The 20,782-nt window shown below is 38.0% G+C and overlaps 1 protein-coding gene across 1 annotated transcript; it reads right to left on the reverse strand.

Annotated features, from left to right (window-relative positions):
- Nucleotides 1-16,846: 16,846 nt before the first annotated feature.
- On the reverse strand, nt 16,847-18,234 carry LOC128737196 (peroxisomal membrane protein PEX13). The gene is made up of 4 exons (XM_053831786.1): nt 17,859-18,234; nt 17,550-17,780; nt 17,253-17,449; nt 16,847-17,194 (listed from the first exon to the last, which is right to left on the reverse strand). The coding sequence occupies exons 1-4, from the start codon at nt 18,158-18,160 to the stop codon at nt 16,941-16,943; spliced, it is 984 nt and encodes a 327-aa protein (XP_053687761.1). The 5' UTR covers nt 18,161-18,234; the 3' UTR covers nt 16,847-16,940.
- Nucleotides 18,235-20,782: the final 2,548 nt, after the last annotated feature.

Here is a 20,782-nt window from a genome sequence, read left to right on the forward strand (position 1 = left end):
TCTTTAATTTCAGTAAGGTAGCAGGAAAGCAATAGTTTGTGTTCTTGATTTTGTTAAATTGTTTTCAAATGCACAATCTTTTGAGAATTGAGCGTATGCAATGTTACTACTTTGATAAATGTTACATACAACGCATGTTGCATATAGCATGTATACATGAAGAATCGAATGATTACAAGCATGAATACATGCTACTATCACTACAAAGAGACTTACGTAGTCCTGCGTCACCTATATATGCGGTCGTGTCTTGTACACAACCCCACTGATTTTTTTGGTCTTAAAATAATCTGCGAAAATCTGCACACGTTTTTAGGAAGTCTGTGAAAGCTTAAAGAGCTTCAAACAAAAATCTGCACCAAAACAATAAAAGTCATAAAAACTGCAAATATCTGCAAATTTATAATGATCTCCAAGACCTTTCCAAAAATCTGGAATTGGCAGACAACTCAAAATATTCTGCACATAACCAATGGTAAATTTCCATATGAAATTCCAGATGATTATCATGTGCCACATATAGGCACAATCCGCCTAGAAATACACATAAAAATTATACGGATATGAATAGTATGTGCAATTATACACATAAAAAATATACGTATATGAACAGTATGTGCAAAAGTTTCGCATACCCATAAATTATAACTGTTTGGCATATAAAGTTCATTAACTGGGCACATTGCAAAAATCTATGTGTGGGACACATAGAAACTATACGAAAAGTTTTCTCAGTGTAGTCTGGTATCCCTGATGATATAAGTTGAACTTAACAACCGGTATACAACTATCGTCATTTTTCTGCTGGGTTAATTCTGTAAATTTCAAAAGCAGTTTCTTTGTTTGAAACAAAAATTAAATCTGTGTTCCGATTACCAAGAAGAATACAGGGAAAACGTTTTTAAAAACCGAACGCCTGTTTTGGGCCCAGAAACTGCTGCCAAAATTGGACTTAAAGTTAATGACTGCTCATTTCCCCTTAAATATGACAAGAGCATAGAGTACGTTAATACATAAAGAATAAAGCTATGTTTGGGATATTTTTCATTGCATGTAGCGTACTCGTGATCTTTGCAACTAAATTGAACTTTTAACCTTTTTCATAAAATTTATAAAAATCCGTAGGTATGAGCACTTGATCCGTAAGGTCCGTAGAAAATTTATAAATCCGTAGACCTGGCATCACTGCTCTGAGGTACTTCCCAATCACAGATATCAAATTGGTATATGTGTAAGGTTCAAACACGGATCCAGTGTTGCCACATGTAGATTTATCTGGAAAAGTACAGATTTTTCCGATTTTGACGTAGGACTACGTCTTACGGCAAGTTTTGAGATAGGGTGTCATTCCAAAAAATCGAAAAATGCGAGCGTCACGAAAAATGAAAGGTTTTTAGCGCTAATAGCTCAGCGGTTTTCCGATCGATTTTCAATATTCTTACACCAATCGATCGGAAAATCTTCTAAGAATTGACCCAAATGAAGAAAAGTATGGATTCTTGATGTTGAACTATTGAAAATTTGAAAATAATGAGCCTATGTTTTACCAGAATTCTCGCTTCGTGATTGGTTGGAAGATTCTTTGCGATGATCTAAACCTATACCAATTTGATATCTGTGCTTGGGAAGTAAGCCAAAACAAGTGACAAAGTTCCCTCATTTCAGCAAGATTTCTTAACACCGCGGTTAAACCTAGACCATTTTGATATCCTTGCTTGGGAAGTACGCCCTGGAGAGTGACAAAGCCCCCTCGTGCCAACAGATTTCTTACGAACGCGATTAAACCTAGTCCAATTTGTTGTCTATGTTAGGGAAGTGTGCCAGAAAAAGTGACACAAGCTCATTGTCCCAACAGATCGCAAATTCTTTACTGGGAGACGATTAAACCTCGGCGAATTTGATATCTGTGTTGGAAAAATGTGCTATAGCTGTAGTGTTCGGTCATAATACGACTCTGTATGAAGGTGAAATTAGTCATCATCAATTCTGCCAATTTCAAAAGCAGTTTTTTTGTTTGAAACAAAAATTCGGTTTATGAAAATATATTTGCTGTGTTCAGATTGGCAAGAAGAATGCAGTATATACATTTTTATAAACACAATCCCGTTTTTGGGCCGAAAAACTGCTTCCGAAATTGGACTTTCCGACGAAAAGTCAATGACTGCTAGTTTCCCGTGAATACGCATGCTTACCGTTTCATTAGAAGTGTATTGAAAAGATGTGCTGTTGATAAAATAGGATTGAATTGGTAAAATCCCTTCAACGTGGGGAACCATGGGTAATAAAAACAATATTTAATTCCAGTAAGGTAGCAGGAAAGCAATAGTTTGTGTTCTTGATTTTGTTAAATTGTTTTCAAATGCACAATCTTTTGAGAATTGAACGTATGCAATGTTACTACTTTGATAAATGTTACATACAACGCATGTAGCATGTATATATGTTGCATATAGCATGTATACATGAAGAATCGATTGATTACAAGCATGAATACATGCTACTATCACTACAAAGAGACTTACGTAGTCCTGCGTCACCTATATATGCGGTAGTGTCTTGTACACAACCTCTCTGATTTTTTTTGGTACAGATTCTATACGGTATACTGAGAAAACTTTTGGTATAATTTCTATGTGTCCCACACATAGATTTTTGCAATGTGCCCAGTCAATGAACTTTATATGCCAAACAGTTATAATTTATGGGTACGCGAAACTTTTGCACATACTATTCATATGCTTATATTTTTTATGTGTATAATTGCACATACTATTCATATCCGTATAATTTTTATGTGCATTTCTAGGCAGATTGTGCTTAAATGCGGCACATGATAATCATCTGGAATTTCATATGGAAATTTACTATTAGTTATGTGCAGAATATTTTGAGTGTACAGATTACAGATTTTTGTCATAAACTACAGATGGGTGCAGATTTTTTTGGGTGTCAAAAACTAATTTTTTTCTTTCAGTTTTATTACTTGAAAACAATAGAGGAGCACCTCTTGACATGAATGCAAACAAAACAAAACGTGTTTGTCTATAAGGTTATGTACCAATATCATCAAAGAAATCAGTAATTTGCGATTTTTGTATTTTTTAAAGCAAACAAACCAGGTTTCCCTATGTAACAAACCAACTTTGTGGTACAGATTTTTGAGAGCAAAAGTACAGATGAAAAAGATTTTTTTACCTTCCAGTACAGATGAATATGTGGCAACACTGCACGGATCATCATAAAAGTTTGTTGCTATTATTTTTGTTTCCAGAAGAATCAGTACTCTTTTGTTGTATTAGTAAAAGCTGGTAATGAAGTAATTTGCGGTCAAAGTAAATTGATATATACCAGGTATGTGACCATCGAGGGTTGCATTAGTGTGTGTAGAAAGAAGAAGAAATAGTTCTGAAATATGGTGGAACTTGCATGAAAATTAAAACTAAATTAATTGTAATTAATGAATGCAGCTATATTATTCCAGAGAAATATTTGAACATTTACAATGAAATGTAAGGAATATATTTTAAAGTCATTTGCACTTGTAGCCTTCTTTATTATGCGTAAAAAATTTGAGAACATGAGTGACTAACTATTTCGATGTGTAATTGAAAAATGAATTTAATGTTTCTAATACTTCACGATCAATACGGTATACGGTTGCTTAAATTAAAACACGTTCCATCCAACATTTTGCTTGCATGATGCTCTTGAATATCTGCCTTTGATGTCTTCTTTTAAAAAATAGTTTTATTCGAATAGATGCTTGTGCTACTGCTTGAAAATCCTTAAGTTGAAGTCACTGTTCCAAGATGATACCTTTTTATCATAAATTTACCCGTCTCAACACTATGTAGAAAACCATAAAAAGTAATCTTAGATTGCTACAAAACGGTCTTAGAAGATAATTAACACTTTCACCCTTATTCTGCGAGTCACGTGACTCAATACGACAATTGTCACTCGCCGTGACTCGCCACGGTGAGTCGAATTGAGTGCTGTCAACTAGGTGACAACCGTGTCACCTAGGTAACAACCCCGTGCCACCTAAATGACAAACCGTGTCACCTAGGTGACAAAGCGAGTCACCTAGGTGACAAAGTGAGTCACCTAGGCGACAATTGTCACCTCATTCGCGATGACTCCAAATTAGTTACGTCACTCGCCTCGCAGAATAAGGGTGTTTAAAAGCTTACGAGAAATCAGACGAAAAATATCGCGGGCGGATAACAATGTTGCTCATGTTGCTTATTGAACAATCATGTCCGAGCATTTCAAAAAAAATCTTTTTTGTTTTACTACTTGTAGGAAAGCGATATAACGACATTTCTTTGAGACATCTTGATACCGTTTTGACGAAAAAATTTCCGCTTGCAATTTGGAATTTTGCACTTCATTGTATTCATGAAAATACATACTAGAAATAATGTTCTAAGCATAAACATAAAAACTGTGCGAAAAAAAATAGACAAATCTTGCGTATTCAACGATTTTTTCAAAAAATTAACTAATTTTCCATACAAAATGCTCGAAATCTCAGAACTAGTGTAGATGTGTTAGTGAAAAGTGTATATGACATCTCGCATTGTCATATACCTGGTATATATTAATTTACTTTGATTTGCGGTTTCGTCACCAACGAGAATGACATTTGCTGAGGATCGCTTATGTAGGAGTGAGAGGGGAGCAAAGAGTGGAGGAGAGGATCCGGGAGTTTGGAATTTGATGTTGTTGATATTACTCCTACTGCAATCAGCCTCAGCGAGGGCCTCAGCTAATGTCAAAAAATCTTTATATGTGTGCGTGGTGGAATACTTCATAGGGTGTTTGCAGAGTACATATCAGCCGTATGAAGCTGAAGGGTAAAGATGCGGCCACGGGAATGACACTTCCAATACCAACCTGTACAAAAAAAACGTAGCCAACATAGAGCGGGCCCAAGCTGACAGCTTCATAGATGGGCTCAAGCTGACAACCGAGTCGGATGCGTAAATTGTTAAATTTTGTTAGTTTTAGTTTGATTTTAGCCAAGGTTTTAGCATCACATAGCCAATGCCAGGCAGGCAATTGATGCGAAGTACATGAAACTGTGAAAATGATTAGTTAAATTCGTTTTGTGAAATCGCTTTGCGTTTGCCGCCTTTTTCATGTGAGCAACGAAAATGTGACGTCATATCAGCCCCCTGGATGCGGCTAACATCTTTTTACGCTTCCTACACGTCCGACACAAATAGTAAAAAAACCAAAGAAGTAATTTTGTTCGAGCGCTTACCAATACATATTCATCCGAGGCTGAAGTTAGAGCGGGCTACTCACAAATACATTTGGTCCGAGGCAAAGTTTGTTATGGGCTAGATGAGATGTTGGCTATACACGAAAAATGTATGGGAATGACATTTGTGACAGTGGGGTGGTACATATGTATTGGAGATCTGTTGGGCAGGCAAAAGTGACAGCTCCATATAAAACACACGGGCTGGGAAGAGCAAAATTTTTTAAATGATTTATTTTCTTCATTTAAAACAGAAATTACAAATTGCTTCATACATATGGCAAGGTAATATATCTGTTTACTAAATAAAAAAAATATTTTTAACAAATAAGCTAAGACGCGGTAGCAATGATCAAAAATGTAACTATGACCTAAGTTAGCGGGATAAAATTAAACAAATATCAATAGCCAGCAGTTGCTTTCGGCTAAGAAAGCAATTTATTATGCTAAAACCAATTTTATATTCCGTGACTTTCAACTTGGCCTATGCCGCCTATGCCGTATACTGCTTCAAAAAACAGTATATTTGGGACACCGATTTAGCGCGAATTCACCGAAACCCTAGTTACCAAAAGTCAGCATATATCTCAGGGAACATTTGTCGGATACTTAAACTATTAGTTGCTCTAAAATGATGAATAATTTTAGAAAAAATGATAATTTTATCCAGCACGTTTTTGCTGCATCGAATAGGAAAATTTGCAATGTGTGCCCAACAGATGTCTTGCATGTGTGTGTAGCAAAAGCCCTTTAATTATGTGAGGTTTGCACAACCAAATTTCAGGTTTGAAAACAACGCGCGACCAGGATGCCTCCCTGCACTAAAAAAAATCGTCACGTCAAGTTTACGTGAAAACATAAGTAATCCTCACTTACGCACTTTTCATGTAACATTCACGTGAATTCAACCGCTTAGTTGATTTCGAGGTATAATGATGGCCTAACAAGCCAGTCGTCGTATTTTCGAATCTCAGCTAGGCGAAAAGCCTTGGGCTTAACCATGTTTTCTAAGACTTCACTATTATTGTGCTTTGCAAGAAATCTTTTCATTCTCGGAAAGTTTACAGCAAGCTGTCAAAATAATTCTGTATTGAGCGAAGCTGACGAATTTTCGTTAATTGAATATCGATATTTTTCACATATCGATACGTATACTCAGTTGAAAGCATAATCAGCAAAATTGCTCGCATCACGTGACGATCTGCATTTTACATTTATTTTATAACACTCTGTATAACGTGTTAACATTTACAGAGCTGTTGTATTTATTTATATGCATGCCGAAATTAACTATATTTCGAAAAAATCTCTATCGAGATTTCGTCCACAAATGTCGATACCAGTGATATCGATACATTATCGCCCAATGCTGAGTTCGCCAAATATTGAAGGATGTGCTTTTGTTCAGAGCTGCCATACAAATAGATCAATTTCTATTGTTTAGATATTTGCATCATCATTCCGTACTTCTTAAATTTTTCTACTATTTGTAGGGAACGTACGAAGGTAGAAGAATTAACGTAAAATAAATCTAGTGAAACTAAATCATTTGTTTCAGTGTAACTGAAATTGCTTTGCATGTGTTGCGAGAATTTGTCATACGAACGGTAAGAGACAAGGAGAGCAATCTTGAATCGCTCAATATGAGACTCACGTATACTGACACATGGCATGATAAAGCTTGCTCTAAAAACAAAGAGTCAGTTTTTGGACGAACGTAGACGTTTACGGACGTTGTTGTTCCGTGTTCCGGAGGGCTCGGTCGGAGGCAACCGAGACAGACACTACAATGGCGCAGAAGGCAGAACAAAAGGGAATACGCTCCCAAAGAGTGAGTATAGTGTAATATATGGTGGCGTCTGGCCAACGCCAATTTAAGAAAAATTAAAAGACGTTTGTGCGCGTCTGTTTGTTCTGCCTCTGGGAAGGCAGAATATATTATTCAAATACGCTGGTATGCGTAGCTTGTGCGCCTCTGGGAAGGCTGTGAAAAATCGCTTGTGTGCGATAATTCCCCTGAGAGGGATGTTTTAATAACTCGCTTGTGCGCGTTTTACTTTATTGAATACGCTGGTATGCGTAGTTTGTGCGCCTCTGGGAAGGCTGTGAAAAATCGCTTGTGTGCGATAATTCCCGTGAGAGAAATGTTGTAGTAATTCGCTTGTGCGCATTTTACTTCATTCAATACGCTGGTATGCGTAGCTTGATCGCTTCTGGGAAGGCTGTGGAAAAATCGCTCGTGTGCGATAATTCCCCTGAGAGGGACCGTCTAGTAATTCGCTAGTGCACGACTTTCTTTATTGAATACGCTACTGTGTTACCTGACTCACTGCGAAATGCGTTGTATTCGCGGTATCGTGTTGGTTCGAAAGGTTTCGAAAAATATCGCCCTTGTATCGAAAATATCGTTAATTTTGATCACTAAAAATAACGTACTTGTCGTGTCCGTCGGTTATTTCCAACCGAGCCCTCCGGAATACGGAACAACGTCCGTCAAAGTCTACGTTCGTCCAAAAACTGACTTGTTTAGAGCATGCTATATCATGCCACAGTATGCGTAAGTCTCATATTGAACGATTCATTTCTCTCCTTGTCTCTCATCGTTCGTATGACGGTATTCTTCCTATGCAAGGGGTTTCAGTTACACTCAAGTAAATAATTCAGTTTCATTAGATTTGTTTTACGCTGATTCATCTAGCTCGGCTCGTTCCCTACATTCACCCCCTCCTCTACTCTTCTGATTAATTGACCAAAAAAAACTTATGACCATCATCATTTTTGACATCCGCATCGTTTTAATCATTACCACTATCAATTTCGTCATTACCATTATAATTACCATTACCATCATCATAATTAAAATCGTTAACATAATTAAAATCGTTAACATAATTAAAATCGTTAACATAATTAAAATCATCAACATCATCAAAACGTTCAAAATCATCATTCACGCCATCGAAATAATTAAAATCAACATCTATACTATCAATACTATCATTGTCGTCATTACCATTATCGTTTTCGTTATTACCCTCATCATTTTCGTCATTACCATTGCTATTTTGGCATTACCATCGTCATTTTCGTTATAAGCATCATCGCTTTCGTTTCGTCTTTACAATCATCTCTTTCATCAGATTCGTCATTGCCATCATCATTTACTTCATTTCTATCTTTATATTCGTCATTACAGCCATCACGTACGTCAGATTCGATATTACCATAATCATTTACCTCATTTTCATCATCACTTTAGTCATTATTATAATTGTTTTCTTCATTGCAATCCTTACTTTCAATATCACCAGAATCAGTTTTGTCATTACCATAATTATTTCCGTCATTGCAATCATCATTTTCATCATCAGCTCTCAGGGAAACCTTCGCACACAAGCGATTTTCTACAGGCCAGATCAAACTACGTATATCAGCGTGTTTCAGTAAACTATTCTATTTCTACCTTCCTAGAGGCACGCGATTCACACACGAAGCATATGCAAAAAGTAGCCCTCACAGAGGCAGCTAAAAGATATCAGGATCAGATTCGTGTTTTTCGACGAAGCATATGCAAAAAGTAGCCCTCACAGAGGCAGCTAAAAAAATAACCAGATGCATACAAGCATCTTTTCAACTTTCTCCGATGAACGTTTACCAGACACCGCTAATACGCCCACACCACCGTATTCCGAAAAGGCAGGCGCACACAAGCGAGTTACTAAAAGTCCCTCTCAGGGGAGCAATCGCATACAAACAAATTTGCACTGTCTTCCCAGAGGCGATCAAATTACGCATACCAGCGTGTTTCAGCACGCGATCACACACAAAGCATATACAAAAAGTCGCCCTTACAGAGGCAGCTAAAAAATAACCAGATGCGCACAAGCATCTTTTCAATTTTCTCAAATAGACCTTTGCCAGACGCCACTAATTCGCGCACACCAGCGTATTCCTATAATAGTAAGATGCACACAAACGAGTTACAAAAATCCCTCTTAGGGGAGCTATCGTACACAAACGATTACGCACAGCCTTCTCAGAGGCGATCAAACAACGCATACCAGCGTGTTTCAGCACGCGAATCACACACAAAGCATATGCAAAAAGTCGCCCTTACAGAGGCAGCTAAAATAACCAGATGCGCACAAGCATCTTTTCAATTTTCTCAAATAGACCTTTGCCAGACGCCACTAATTCGCGCACACCAGCGTATTCCTATAATAGTAAGATGCACACAAGCGAGTTACAAAAATCCCTCTCAGGGGAGCTACCGTACACAAACGATTACGCACAGCCTTCCCAGAGGCGATCAAACTACGCATACCAGCGTGTTTCAGTAAACCATTCTGCCTTCCCGGAGGCACGCGAATCATAATCGCAAATCACACGCAAAAAATACGCATGTGAAAAAGTCGCCCTCACAGAGGCAGTTCAAAAACCAGCCAGATGCGCACAAGCATCTTTTCAATTTTCTCAAATAGACCTTTGCCAGACGCCACTAATTCGCGCCCACCAGCGTATTCCAATAATAGTAAGACGCACACAAGCGAGTTACTAAAAATCCCTCTCAGGGGAGCTATCGTACACAAACGATTTCGCACAGCCTTCCCAGAGGCGGTCAAACTACGCATACCAGCGTGTTTCAGTAAACCATTTTGCCTTCCCGGAGGTACGCAATCACACACGCAAAACACATATGTTCAAAAAACAGCCTTCACAGAGGCAGTTCAGAAAACAGCCAGATGCGCACAAGCATCTTTTCGCGCACACCAGCGTATTCCAATAACGTAAGACGCACACAAGCGAGTTACTAAAAGTCCCTCTCAGGGGAGCTATCGTATGCAAACGATTTTGCACAGCCTTCCCAGAGGCGATTAAACTACGCATACCAGCGTGTTTCAGTAAACCATTCTGCCTTCCCGGAGGCACGCGAATCATACTCGCAAATCACACACGCAAGCATGTGCAAAAAACAGCCCTCACAGAGGCAGTTCCGAAGACAACCAGATGCGCACAAGCATCTTTTCGCGCACACCAGCGTATTGCAATAAAGAAAGACGCACACAAGCGAGTTACTAAAAGTCCCTCTCAGGGGAGCTATCGTACACAAACGATTTTGCACAGCCTTCCCAGAGGCGTTCAAACTACGCATACCAGCGTGTTTCAGCAAACCTTTCTGCCTTCCCGGAGGCACGCAATCACACACGCAAAAAAACACATATGTTCAAAAAACAGCCTTCACAGAGGCAGTTCAGAAAACAGCCAGATGCGCACAAGCATCTTTTTTAATTTTCTCGAACAGGCGTTTGACAGACGCCACTATTATATTCAACTTAACATACTCACAATTAGGGAGCACTACGCCAATGTCGTGTCCGTCGGTTATTTCCAACCGAGCCCTCCGGAATACGGAACAACGTCCGTCAAAGTCTACGTTCGTCCAAAAACTGACTTGTTTAGAGCATGCTATATCATGCCACAGTATGCGTAAGTCTCATATTGAACGATTCATTTCTCTCCTTGTCTCTCATCGTTCGTATGACGGTATTCTTCCTATGCAAGGGGTTTCAGTTACACTCAAGTAAATAATTCAGTTTCATTAGATTTGTTTTACGCTGATTCATCTAGCTCGGCTCGTTCCCTACAGTACTTAAACGTTATATTTCATGTGCCAGTAGTACGCAATAATTGTATTGTGAAACTGAATTGTTATTTATTCAACTTTTTACAAATTAAATGCAATAACAAAAGCACAACTTACAAAAAATCGTTTGTTATCGATATTAACTGCATATGCGTTTTAAACGAATAAAGCGCATGGTTACGTTTTATTTCAATAATACGCATATTCGCAGTGAGTCAGGTAAAACAGTAGTATGCGTAGCTTGTGCGCCTCTGGGAAGGCTGTGCAAAAATCATTTATGTGCGTTAATCCCAGCTAATTGGCACCTTTATCTCATTTGTTTGCGTTGACAAGGGCTAACATCACTGTGGGCTCAGGAGTCGTGGGCCCCACTGACAGCTGAAGAGCTAACTTGTGTGAAGAGTGGCGAATATATGATATCTCGTTTACGCTAACGCTAACATGTTGGCATCGAAAACATAACTTAATGCCAGCTACTACTGTGTTACCTGACTCACTGCGAATATGCGTTGTATTCGCGGGATCGTGTTGGTTCGAAAGGTTTCGAAAAATATCGCCCTTGTATCGAAAATGTCGTTAATTTTGATCACTAAAAATAACGTACTTAAACGTTATATTTCGTGTGCCTGTAGTACGCAATAATTGTATTGTGAAACTGAATTGATATTTATGCAACTTTTTACAAATTAAATGCAATAACAAAAGCACAACTTATAAAAAATCGTTTGTTTTCGATATTAACTGCATATGCGTTATAAACGAATAAAACGTATGGTTACGTTTTATTTCAATAATACGCATATTCGCAGTGAGTCAGGTAAAACAGTAGGACCCCAGAGAGGGATGTTTTAGTAATTCGCTTGTGCGCGTGTTACTTTATTAAATACGCTGGTATGCGTAGTTTGATCGCCTCTGGGAAGGCTTTGGGAGATCGCTTGTGTGTGATAGTTCCCCGGAGGGGAATTTTCTAGTAACTAGTGTGCGCAATTTGGCATCTTTTACTCTACCACATGTTCCTCTGAGTATTTTGAGTTCCTATGAAAAGGACGGAATACAGTGGAATTTCGAACCAAAACGCAATTTTTTTACAGTTTGGTATGAGGATGATGACGAAAATGATGATAGTAATGACGGAAATGATGAAAAAGATGATATTAATGGAAATGATGATTGTAATCAGGAAAATGATGATAGTAATGACGGAAATGATGGTAATGACCAAAATTAATAAGGTTATGACGAAAATGATATTTATGATGATGAAAAAGGAAAAAATTTCTGTAATCACGAAAATGATGGCGAAATGACAAAAATGATGATAGTAATGACGGAAATGATAATGATACTAACGGAAATGATTATTGTAATCACGAAAATGATAGTGGTAATGACGAAAATAATGATAGTAATTACGGAAATGATGGTAATGAGGGAAATAATTATGGTAATGACGAATATGATGATGGTAATGACAAAAAAAGATGATAGTAATGACGGATATCATGATAAAAATGGCGGGAATGATGACGATAATGACGAAAATGATTATTGTAATCACGAAAATGATGGCGGTAAAGACGAAAATGATGACTGTAATGTCAGAAATCATGATAAAAATGAGGAAAATGATGATAATGACGGAAATGTTTATTGTAATCACGAAAATGATGGTGGTAATGACGCAAATGATGATGGTAATGAAAAATATGGTAATGACGAAAATGGTGTTGGTAGTGACGAAAATGATCATAGCAATGACGGAAATGATGATGATAATGACGAAACTAATGATGGTAATGAGAAAAATGATAATGAAAATGACGAAAATGATTATAGTAATTACGAAAATGATGGTGATGACAAAAATAATGATACTAATAACGAAAATGGTTATTGTAATCAGGAAAATGAAGACAATAATAACGAAAATTATGATAGTAACGACGAAAATGATGAATAGATTATGGTAATGACGAAAATGATAGTAATGATTGAAATGATGACTACTCGTATAAAGATGAAAATGATTATGATAATGACGAAAATGATGTTAGTAATGACGAAAATGACCATAGCAATGACGGAAATGATGATGATAATGACGAAACTAATGATGGTAATGACAAAAATGATAATGAAAGTGACTAAATTGGCTATTGTAATCAGAAAAACGAAGACAACAATAACGAAAATGATGATAGTAACGACGAAAATGATGAATATGACGAAACTGATTATGGTAATCACGAAAGTGATGAGGAATGAACAAACTGATTATGGTAATGACGAAAATGATGGTAATGATTGAAATGAAGACTATTCGTATAATGATAAAAATGATTACGGTAATGATGAAAATGATGATGATTATTACAAAACTAATGATGGTAATGACAAAAATGATAATGTAAATGACGAAAATGATTATTGTTATTACGAATATGGAGAGGGTAAGGATGGAAATGATGATGGTTATGATAAAAATAACCGTGAAAATGATGATTATAATTACGAAAAGGATTATAAAAATGACAAAAGTGATGATAATGACGAAGCTGAAGATGATGATGAAGACAAAAATTATGATGAAAATGATGTTTTATCAAGATAATTTACCAGAAGAGTAGGAGAGGGGGTGAATGTAGGGAACGTACGAAGGTAGAAGAATTAACGTAAAATAAATCTAGTGAAACTATTTAAATCATTTGTTTCAGTGTAACTGAAATTGCTTTGCATGTGTTGCGAGAATTTGTCATACGAACGGTAAGAGACAAGGAGAGCAATCTTGAATCGCTCAATATGAGACTCACGTATACTGACACATGGCATGATAAAGCTTGCTCTAAAAACAAAGAGTCAGTTTTTGGACGAACGTAGACGTTTACGGACGTTGTTGTTCCGTGTTCCGGAGGGCTCGGTCGGAGGCAACCGAGACAGACACTACACTATTTACGCCAATTTTTATACTTATCATATTCAGTGAATTTATATAAAACAGATTCTTGAATGTAACAGGCTAAAAGAAGCTTTTTATGGTAGTTTTAGTTGCTAAAGCATCAGTAACATTTGCACATATAAACCAAAAAATATTTGGCCACCTTTTCTTGTTCTCGTTGCGGTGATTGACGATGCGGACTACCGCCGCAACAGGATGAAAATTTACGTAAATAACCGCAATATTTATCGACAGACTTCACAGCCATTAGAGTATTAGTTGGTTTCAAGGTATGATGCCGGTTTTTTTTTTCATGTGTGGACTCATTACTGCGACCAGTCTAGTTGATCTATTGCAATATCGCCCGGGTGTTTGCTGTATGACCTGCACTGTATTTCTTTTAGCTATAATCGCTATTGAATGAGCGATATGCTTATTAAGTTTTATGCGTGCTTGTGTGTATTGGGGTTTACCCTTCCTTCAAAGCTTGATCTACTTTACCCACATATTCCTCGCTGCCAGTACTATCCCATATTAAGCCGTCCCTGGCGAGGACTCATTCGTACCTCTGACCAGTACACTTAACTATAGGAGGGACATTTGCACTGTCAAGAGGCTTCAGAGGGTAAATATAGAATTCAGCATGAAGGAAGGGTAAATGGAGGGGCCTGAGAATAAACCCATGCTAAAGTCACGACATCGAATGGCTTGATTCTACGAAGATTCGAACCCACGACCACTTGCTTGTCAAAGCAGACTCGATAACCTTGCGGCTACGGAGCCCCCCATGATGCCGGTTTAACAAGCCAGTCGTCGTATTTCGAATCTCGTCTAGGCGGTGCTGATAAATAGTCAGTAGGATTGTTGCACTAGCCCCGTAACTGTCCTGTGCATCAATAGCAGGCTGTGAAACCTGTCGATAAAAAAGGGTCAAGTCTTAGAAAGACGGTTAAGCCCAAGGCTTCGCTTTTTTCACTTGAATTATTGGTAGCTTGCACTCATACTAACCGGTGTACGTGCGATCCCGGTAAATTTGAACAACTTTCCTCATATCGCTTTCGTAAAGCTTATTTCATGATTTCTTTACAATCATCATCTCTCTGGTTATCGGACATCAATTCAACATTTGTCAACGTTGTAATTATATGTGTAATGATGAAGATTATTTAAATAATTCAGGGTGTCGATTACCTGGAAAATCAGGGAAAACCTGGAAATGTCAGGGAATTTCGTTTTAACCTGGAAAAGTCAGGGAATGTCAGGGAATTTCATTTGTAGTCAGGGATTTTTGGCACTGGAAGAAAATATACCGGCGCTTAGCAACAGTCTGCAAGGATAATATTTATTTCAAGTCTCTGGCACCTTTTTGTTCAATGCCTCCGCGTGTGTCCAAATGAAATAAAATATAGGTAACACGTTATTTTTACTCATGTGCATCCTATTTGCTGTGTGTATATTTCAAAGAGTTTCGAAATTTAGAACTTCATGAATATACCTCTGACCCCCCTAACCAAACAACGTTTCTCAACAATGGCTGGACCGATTTAGGTTTCAACTAGAAGAGCTCACAGCCTAATTGTTCATTATTTACTGTCTGAAAGTTCTTCGTAGTTGATTGGATATTTAGTTCAAGCACATATTTTTTAGTCTATACAGGACTATTGTTTGAACAATATTTTCTCTGTTTTCTTAGCGGCCAATTTAGCAAAATTTCTATGTTTCATTTAGCAAATGACCATTACTTGAAACTGCCCAATTTTGCATTCAGATAATTCCGGATTTCCAGACCGAAATCGCATTGTAACGTATTGTCGTATTGTAACGAAGACGAATCAAACTGAACCAAGATCAGACCGTCATTTGTTTGAAACTCGACTCGACTCGGTGATAGAAACCCGAAGTAGCAAGTGGATCGAATAAAAGCAGAACGTCAGGTTTTAAATAGTAGAACGAAGTAGCTTTGCTTAATTTTCACTTTGCACATAGAAATTTCGCATAAAAGATGAATTTGAACTGAAAACGAAAAATGTATTTATCAAGAAATCAAAACTGAAGAGTACACAACCAATTTAAATGAATAAACACTTTGAAAATAGAAATTAACGAGATATTTTGCTTCTGGATTTTTTCGAAATATTCCTGGAAAAACCTGGAATAAGCGTGTAGGGCGCTATATCTCTGCATATTAGCGTTGATAGGAGGAAATGCTTATCAACTTAGGAACTATATGGGCTTGTTTCATTATGCCTGATTTTTGTTTTCAGGTATAATAAATTCAAATTTGTCACGAGGTTTTCGAGTCACTTTAAATCTCGCATGTGCATAATATTTTTAGATATAAATTATCAAATTATGGTTGTATATGAGCACCAATGGCATTATATTAAATTTATTAAAAGGTATTTTTTAAAGGTATCTTAATTTTCGTAATTACTGGCCTTACCAAAAAATTTTTGAATAGTTAGGTTAGTCTCATATAACTCCCCCCATCTACTAACAACAATTCCTTTCCCGAAATACTTGTGAAGATGCAGAGGATTCCCTGGTCTTTAGTAGCAACAAGTATTGGACTAACATTCCTTCCCATCCCTCCAGGACCCGCATTCGGACGTGGCCGGCGTCGGTATTGATCAGCATGTAGGGACCTGATAAGGTTGCACAATGAGGAATAGCGTGCTGTCCCAAGTATGCTCTTTCCAGCCATCACTTTGCAATTTTCATCGGTTCTGGTCAATAACGGAGTAGCAGCACACGGGCGGTATCCTATGCTTATGCTTATGCTTATGCTTATATTCCTGGAAAAACCTGGAAAAGTCAGGGAATTTTATTTTCGCTAGATAATCGACACCCTGTAATTGTAATGTTTTATAACAATAGTTACTCCGATGATGAAGGCATAGTTCTTCGAAACGTCAGCTGAACCTAAAATAGTGTTTTCGTAAGAAACCCGAGACCGAAAAGCCACATTATTTAATAAAAATTCAACGGTCTATTATAACTAAATAATAATGGAATTTCGCTTTATTACTGGCCAACAAATAAAATTTATAAAATATAGAATGTTAAATAACCATGCATGAGCTGACTTGACACTACTTTTTATTTGCTTCTTTAACGTCCGGTTTACTTCCTTGAATGTAGTTTATCGGTATTAAACCAGAGGTAGTATTATCCATGGTAGCCAGCACCCAACCGGTATTTAATAAATTATGCTCAATCTGTACAGCCTTAGGAGCAATTAGTACTGGCTGTCCAGCTCGAATTGTCAATTCATTAGGATGCGTGGAATCAAAATTGAACACCGCAATAGCTTCTAACGGATTTTGCCATGATTGAGGATTTATAGCTAAAAGCGTAAATATTATTATTATTATCGAACTTTCTTTTGCAAGAGCAAATAATACCTGACACAGATTTTTCGTTACCGCCAAATATTTTCATTAGTAGGTACGGTGCAGACATAACAAAACCTAAGAACAAAATTATTGGCAACGAACTGTTGCTTTGTCCAACATGTTTATTAACTTCGGCTGCTTTAAAAGCTTGCGTAAAATTTTCTAAAGTGGGATCTGTTTTGGTCAGTTTGAGTAAATATAACGTTCTGAAAGTAAAAAATAAAATAATTATATATAGAAAATAAATACTATTACTAAATTGGTAATTATTTCACATTCTCAACAATAAGAATATAGATCACTTACTTCTTGTAACACCATGTAAACCAACGGAACAAAGCAAATGAGGTCCAAAATTGCGCAAATAACCCGCGTAGATGAGCGAAGTTGGCTGCTACGCCAAGGACTGCTCTAAACGAACTTGTGAGTGCGAAAAATGTTGAATCCATTAGTGAAGCAATGTTACCGATAGCTCCAACTAATGATTCAATGTTTTGTAGCGCAGGTCTCGAACTTTCTTCCGCCAATTGGATGAAGCTGCAAATGTAATGAAATTATTTGGGGAGAAATCTTTTTAAATCCTGTAGGTAACGCAGAATTGTACTGCAAACAAACCGGTGTTCCGGAAAGCCTGCGCTGTGCCCATAGCCGTTGCCATACATGTTGTTCATGAACATATTGCCATACATGGCATGGCCGCCGTAACCACCACTAAGCCCTGAATATCCGTATGATGGTATTCCGAAACGATTTCCGTAATTTGAGCTGTACATACTAGAACTAGTCTGTAATGGCCTTGGAGGCAACGGAGGTGGTTGGGTAGTAGCAACATGCCCTGCAGGAGTATTCAAGCTGTATTCACCACCAAATATTCGTGGTTCATTTAAAATTGGGCTCCGAAAATTGACAGGTTGCATTTCTATTGAACTTTGGAACTAACTTACAGCAAATAAATTATGAAAATATTACGAGTCAGTAGAGTGACTTAGAGTGACTATATACAGAGTGGCGACATGTCATCTCAAAAGTTAGAGTGACTATATACAGAGTGGCGTGGCGACATGTCATCTCAAAAGTTAGAGGGACTACAGAGTGGCGACAATGTCAAAATTGGAATGATAATAAATGTGATACTTTGAGGCAGGAGAAAAGTGTTTCATCAGTTTTGCAGTTTTGGGTAAAAGGTAAGAGAATATTGCCCGTTTCTTTGGTAACAAAACGCGCTGCTCACTTTTTTGATAGCTTGAAATCGTCGTACACGGTAAAAAATCGTCACGCCCAAATCAAGTGTTCTTGCATTTGAATCAATCTGTTATACCCTAGACAGACATACAATTGTACCAGCGTTGTACGTGTACAGCGTTGTACATGTACAACGGAAGAGTGACAGACATACTGCTGTACACGCTGTACATAGCACTCAATGAGATAGGTGCAGTGAAGTTTGTAAAGTGGCGTGTGCAATTAAGAAATTTTAAATTTTATTTTTAGAAAGCGTAACGTGCACCATTTTTCGATATTTTGGTAGTTTGACGTTCAATATTAGTTTATCGCTATATAGTATTGGCTAATACCAGGGGAATGAAACTGTCAAATTTGGCAGATTAAACATCCATGGATGGCGACAATTTTGAAGTAGCCTACATATGTCGACTAACATTTGAAAGGGGCGGATAAGCCAACTGTCAAACAGAACGAGTGAGAGTTCATATTCCTATGCTGCTCCAGCAAAAAATAACTCTCACCCGTTCTGTATGACAGTTGGCTTATCCGCCCCTTTCAAATGTTGGTCGACATATCGACTCTAACAACTAATAACAGTAAAATTATAACTAATAGATTTCTGATTAGTTTCAGTAGTTTTAAAATCAACAAGTAAGTGGATACCAACACCAAAAGTACCAAAACCAAGGGGGACACGGACAATGTATGTAGTTTGCCACCCACATCACCCTTCTGGCTAATAGACCTTTGCATTTATGTGTGTGTTGGTGCTTGAAAATGAGGCAAACAGGCATCAGCCTTTCCCCAAAATGAGGCAAATATCATGTATATAAACCACGGGCGTAGCCAGAAATTTTTCCTGGGAGGAGGGGGGGGGGTACAAAAAAATACCGTAAGGCATTCAGGAAATGGGGAATTATTTTCTGTTAAAACTGTATGTTCGAATCTCGGCGAGGGAGGCTGTTAGAGTCGAAAGGATCAAGTTTCTTCGAGACGCGGCTAGAGTTGCTGACAACTTATCTCGCATGATTTTCAACATCGCTCTTGAAGTAACCCGACGAGCAGATTTAGAAACGAGAGGTTTGATTTTCTGTAAAGGTAGCAAACTTTTAAGCTAAGCAAGGGACTTTGATGTTAAAGCCAAAAACATTGCTATGGCGGAGACCATTTGCGCTAAGCTGAAAGCAGAGGCTAGGAGATCCAGCGGCATATTCAAGCAGGACATCGAACCTACTTTGCCCTTCGCAAAACGCTAAGATCAAGAGGCATAAGCCGCCGGACTAACCTGACAATGTACAAACCTCCTAATAGACCAATAGTTTTTATGGATTTGACAATGCTCATGGAGGACACACGCGCCTTTGCGGACGACATTTGGCGGAGTACAAGCTGCAGCTACATACCTACGATTTTCAGCACAAAGTTGTATAGATGTATAAAGCTGGTCGCGCTTAATCGGATCTTATCGTATTGAAATACCTATATAAGTGTATCGCTCTAAATTATTACTTAGTGCGTAAATCGTATTTGACGTCGCTTATCCGTACCATTTTGAAGTCGATATACGCAAAGCAAAGCAAAGCCTACTGTGTTACCTGACTCATAACGAACCCCTATTTCCGAAATTCTAAAATCTCTCATGCTTTTATTTTTGGAGTACACATGTAATTTCTTATGTTATATATTTGTATGCCCTATTCGAATTTATGATCAATTAAACGAAAAACCACATAGTTTGTGAGTTATGAGACCCTTCCCCGTATATAACGTATATTCGTTATGAGTGAGGTAACACAGTAGGTGCTACATTCCGTTATCGAAACTTGACCTTCTGTTTTCGACAGACTCCGCAGCCAGCTGTTAGAGTACAGGACAGTTACGGGGCTATTGCAAAAATCCTACTGACTCTAGCATCAGCGCCTAGGCGAGATTCGAATACGACGACTGGCTTGTTAGACCAGTATCGTATACCTCGAAGCTTACTGGGCGGGAAGATCGAATTAAATGGAGCTTAAAACAGCACGAACCACCCCCGGCTCTAAGCTGCTGAAAACGATGTCGAGGATCATACAACCAGCCCCGTAAATTTTCCTGTGCTTCACACCTAGCTATGAAAGTTCAAGCTTGAAAGTGTAAATCAAATTTTCTTCTGGGGGGGGGGGGGGGTTAAACCCCCAAGCCCCCCCCCCCCCCCCCCCCCGTCGATACGCCCATAATATAAACGCGTATTTCGTGTTCGCTAGTGTGGGTGCTTGAGCTGTCAGAAAGCTTTACTCCGACAAATGTTTTCTTCTTTCACACCTCTTTATACCTCA

Source organism: Sabethes cyaneus, chromosome 2, assembly GCF_943734655.1.
Source record: "Sabethes cyaneus chromosome 2, idSabCyanKW18_F2, whole genome shotgun sequence".
NCBI lineage: Eukaryota > Metazoa > Arthropoda > Insecta > Diptera > Culicidae > Sabethes > Sabethes cyaneus.

Coding starts and splice junctions, on each gene's coding strand:
- LOC128737196 (XM_053831786.1), bottom strand. CDS start 18,160: ATGCAACCTGTCAATTTTCGGAGCCCAATTTTAAATGAACCACGAATA. Junction 17,781..17,858: donor GCAGGCTTTCCGGAACACCG/GTTTGTTTGCAG, acceptor TTACATTTGCAG/CTTCATCCAATTGGCGGAAG. Junction 17,450..17,549: donor TTTACATGGTGTTACAAGAA/GTAAGTGATCTA, acceptor TTTTACTTTCAG/AACGTTATATTTACTCAAAC.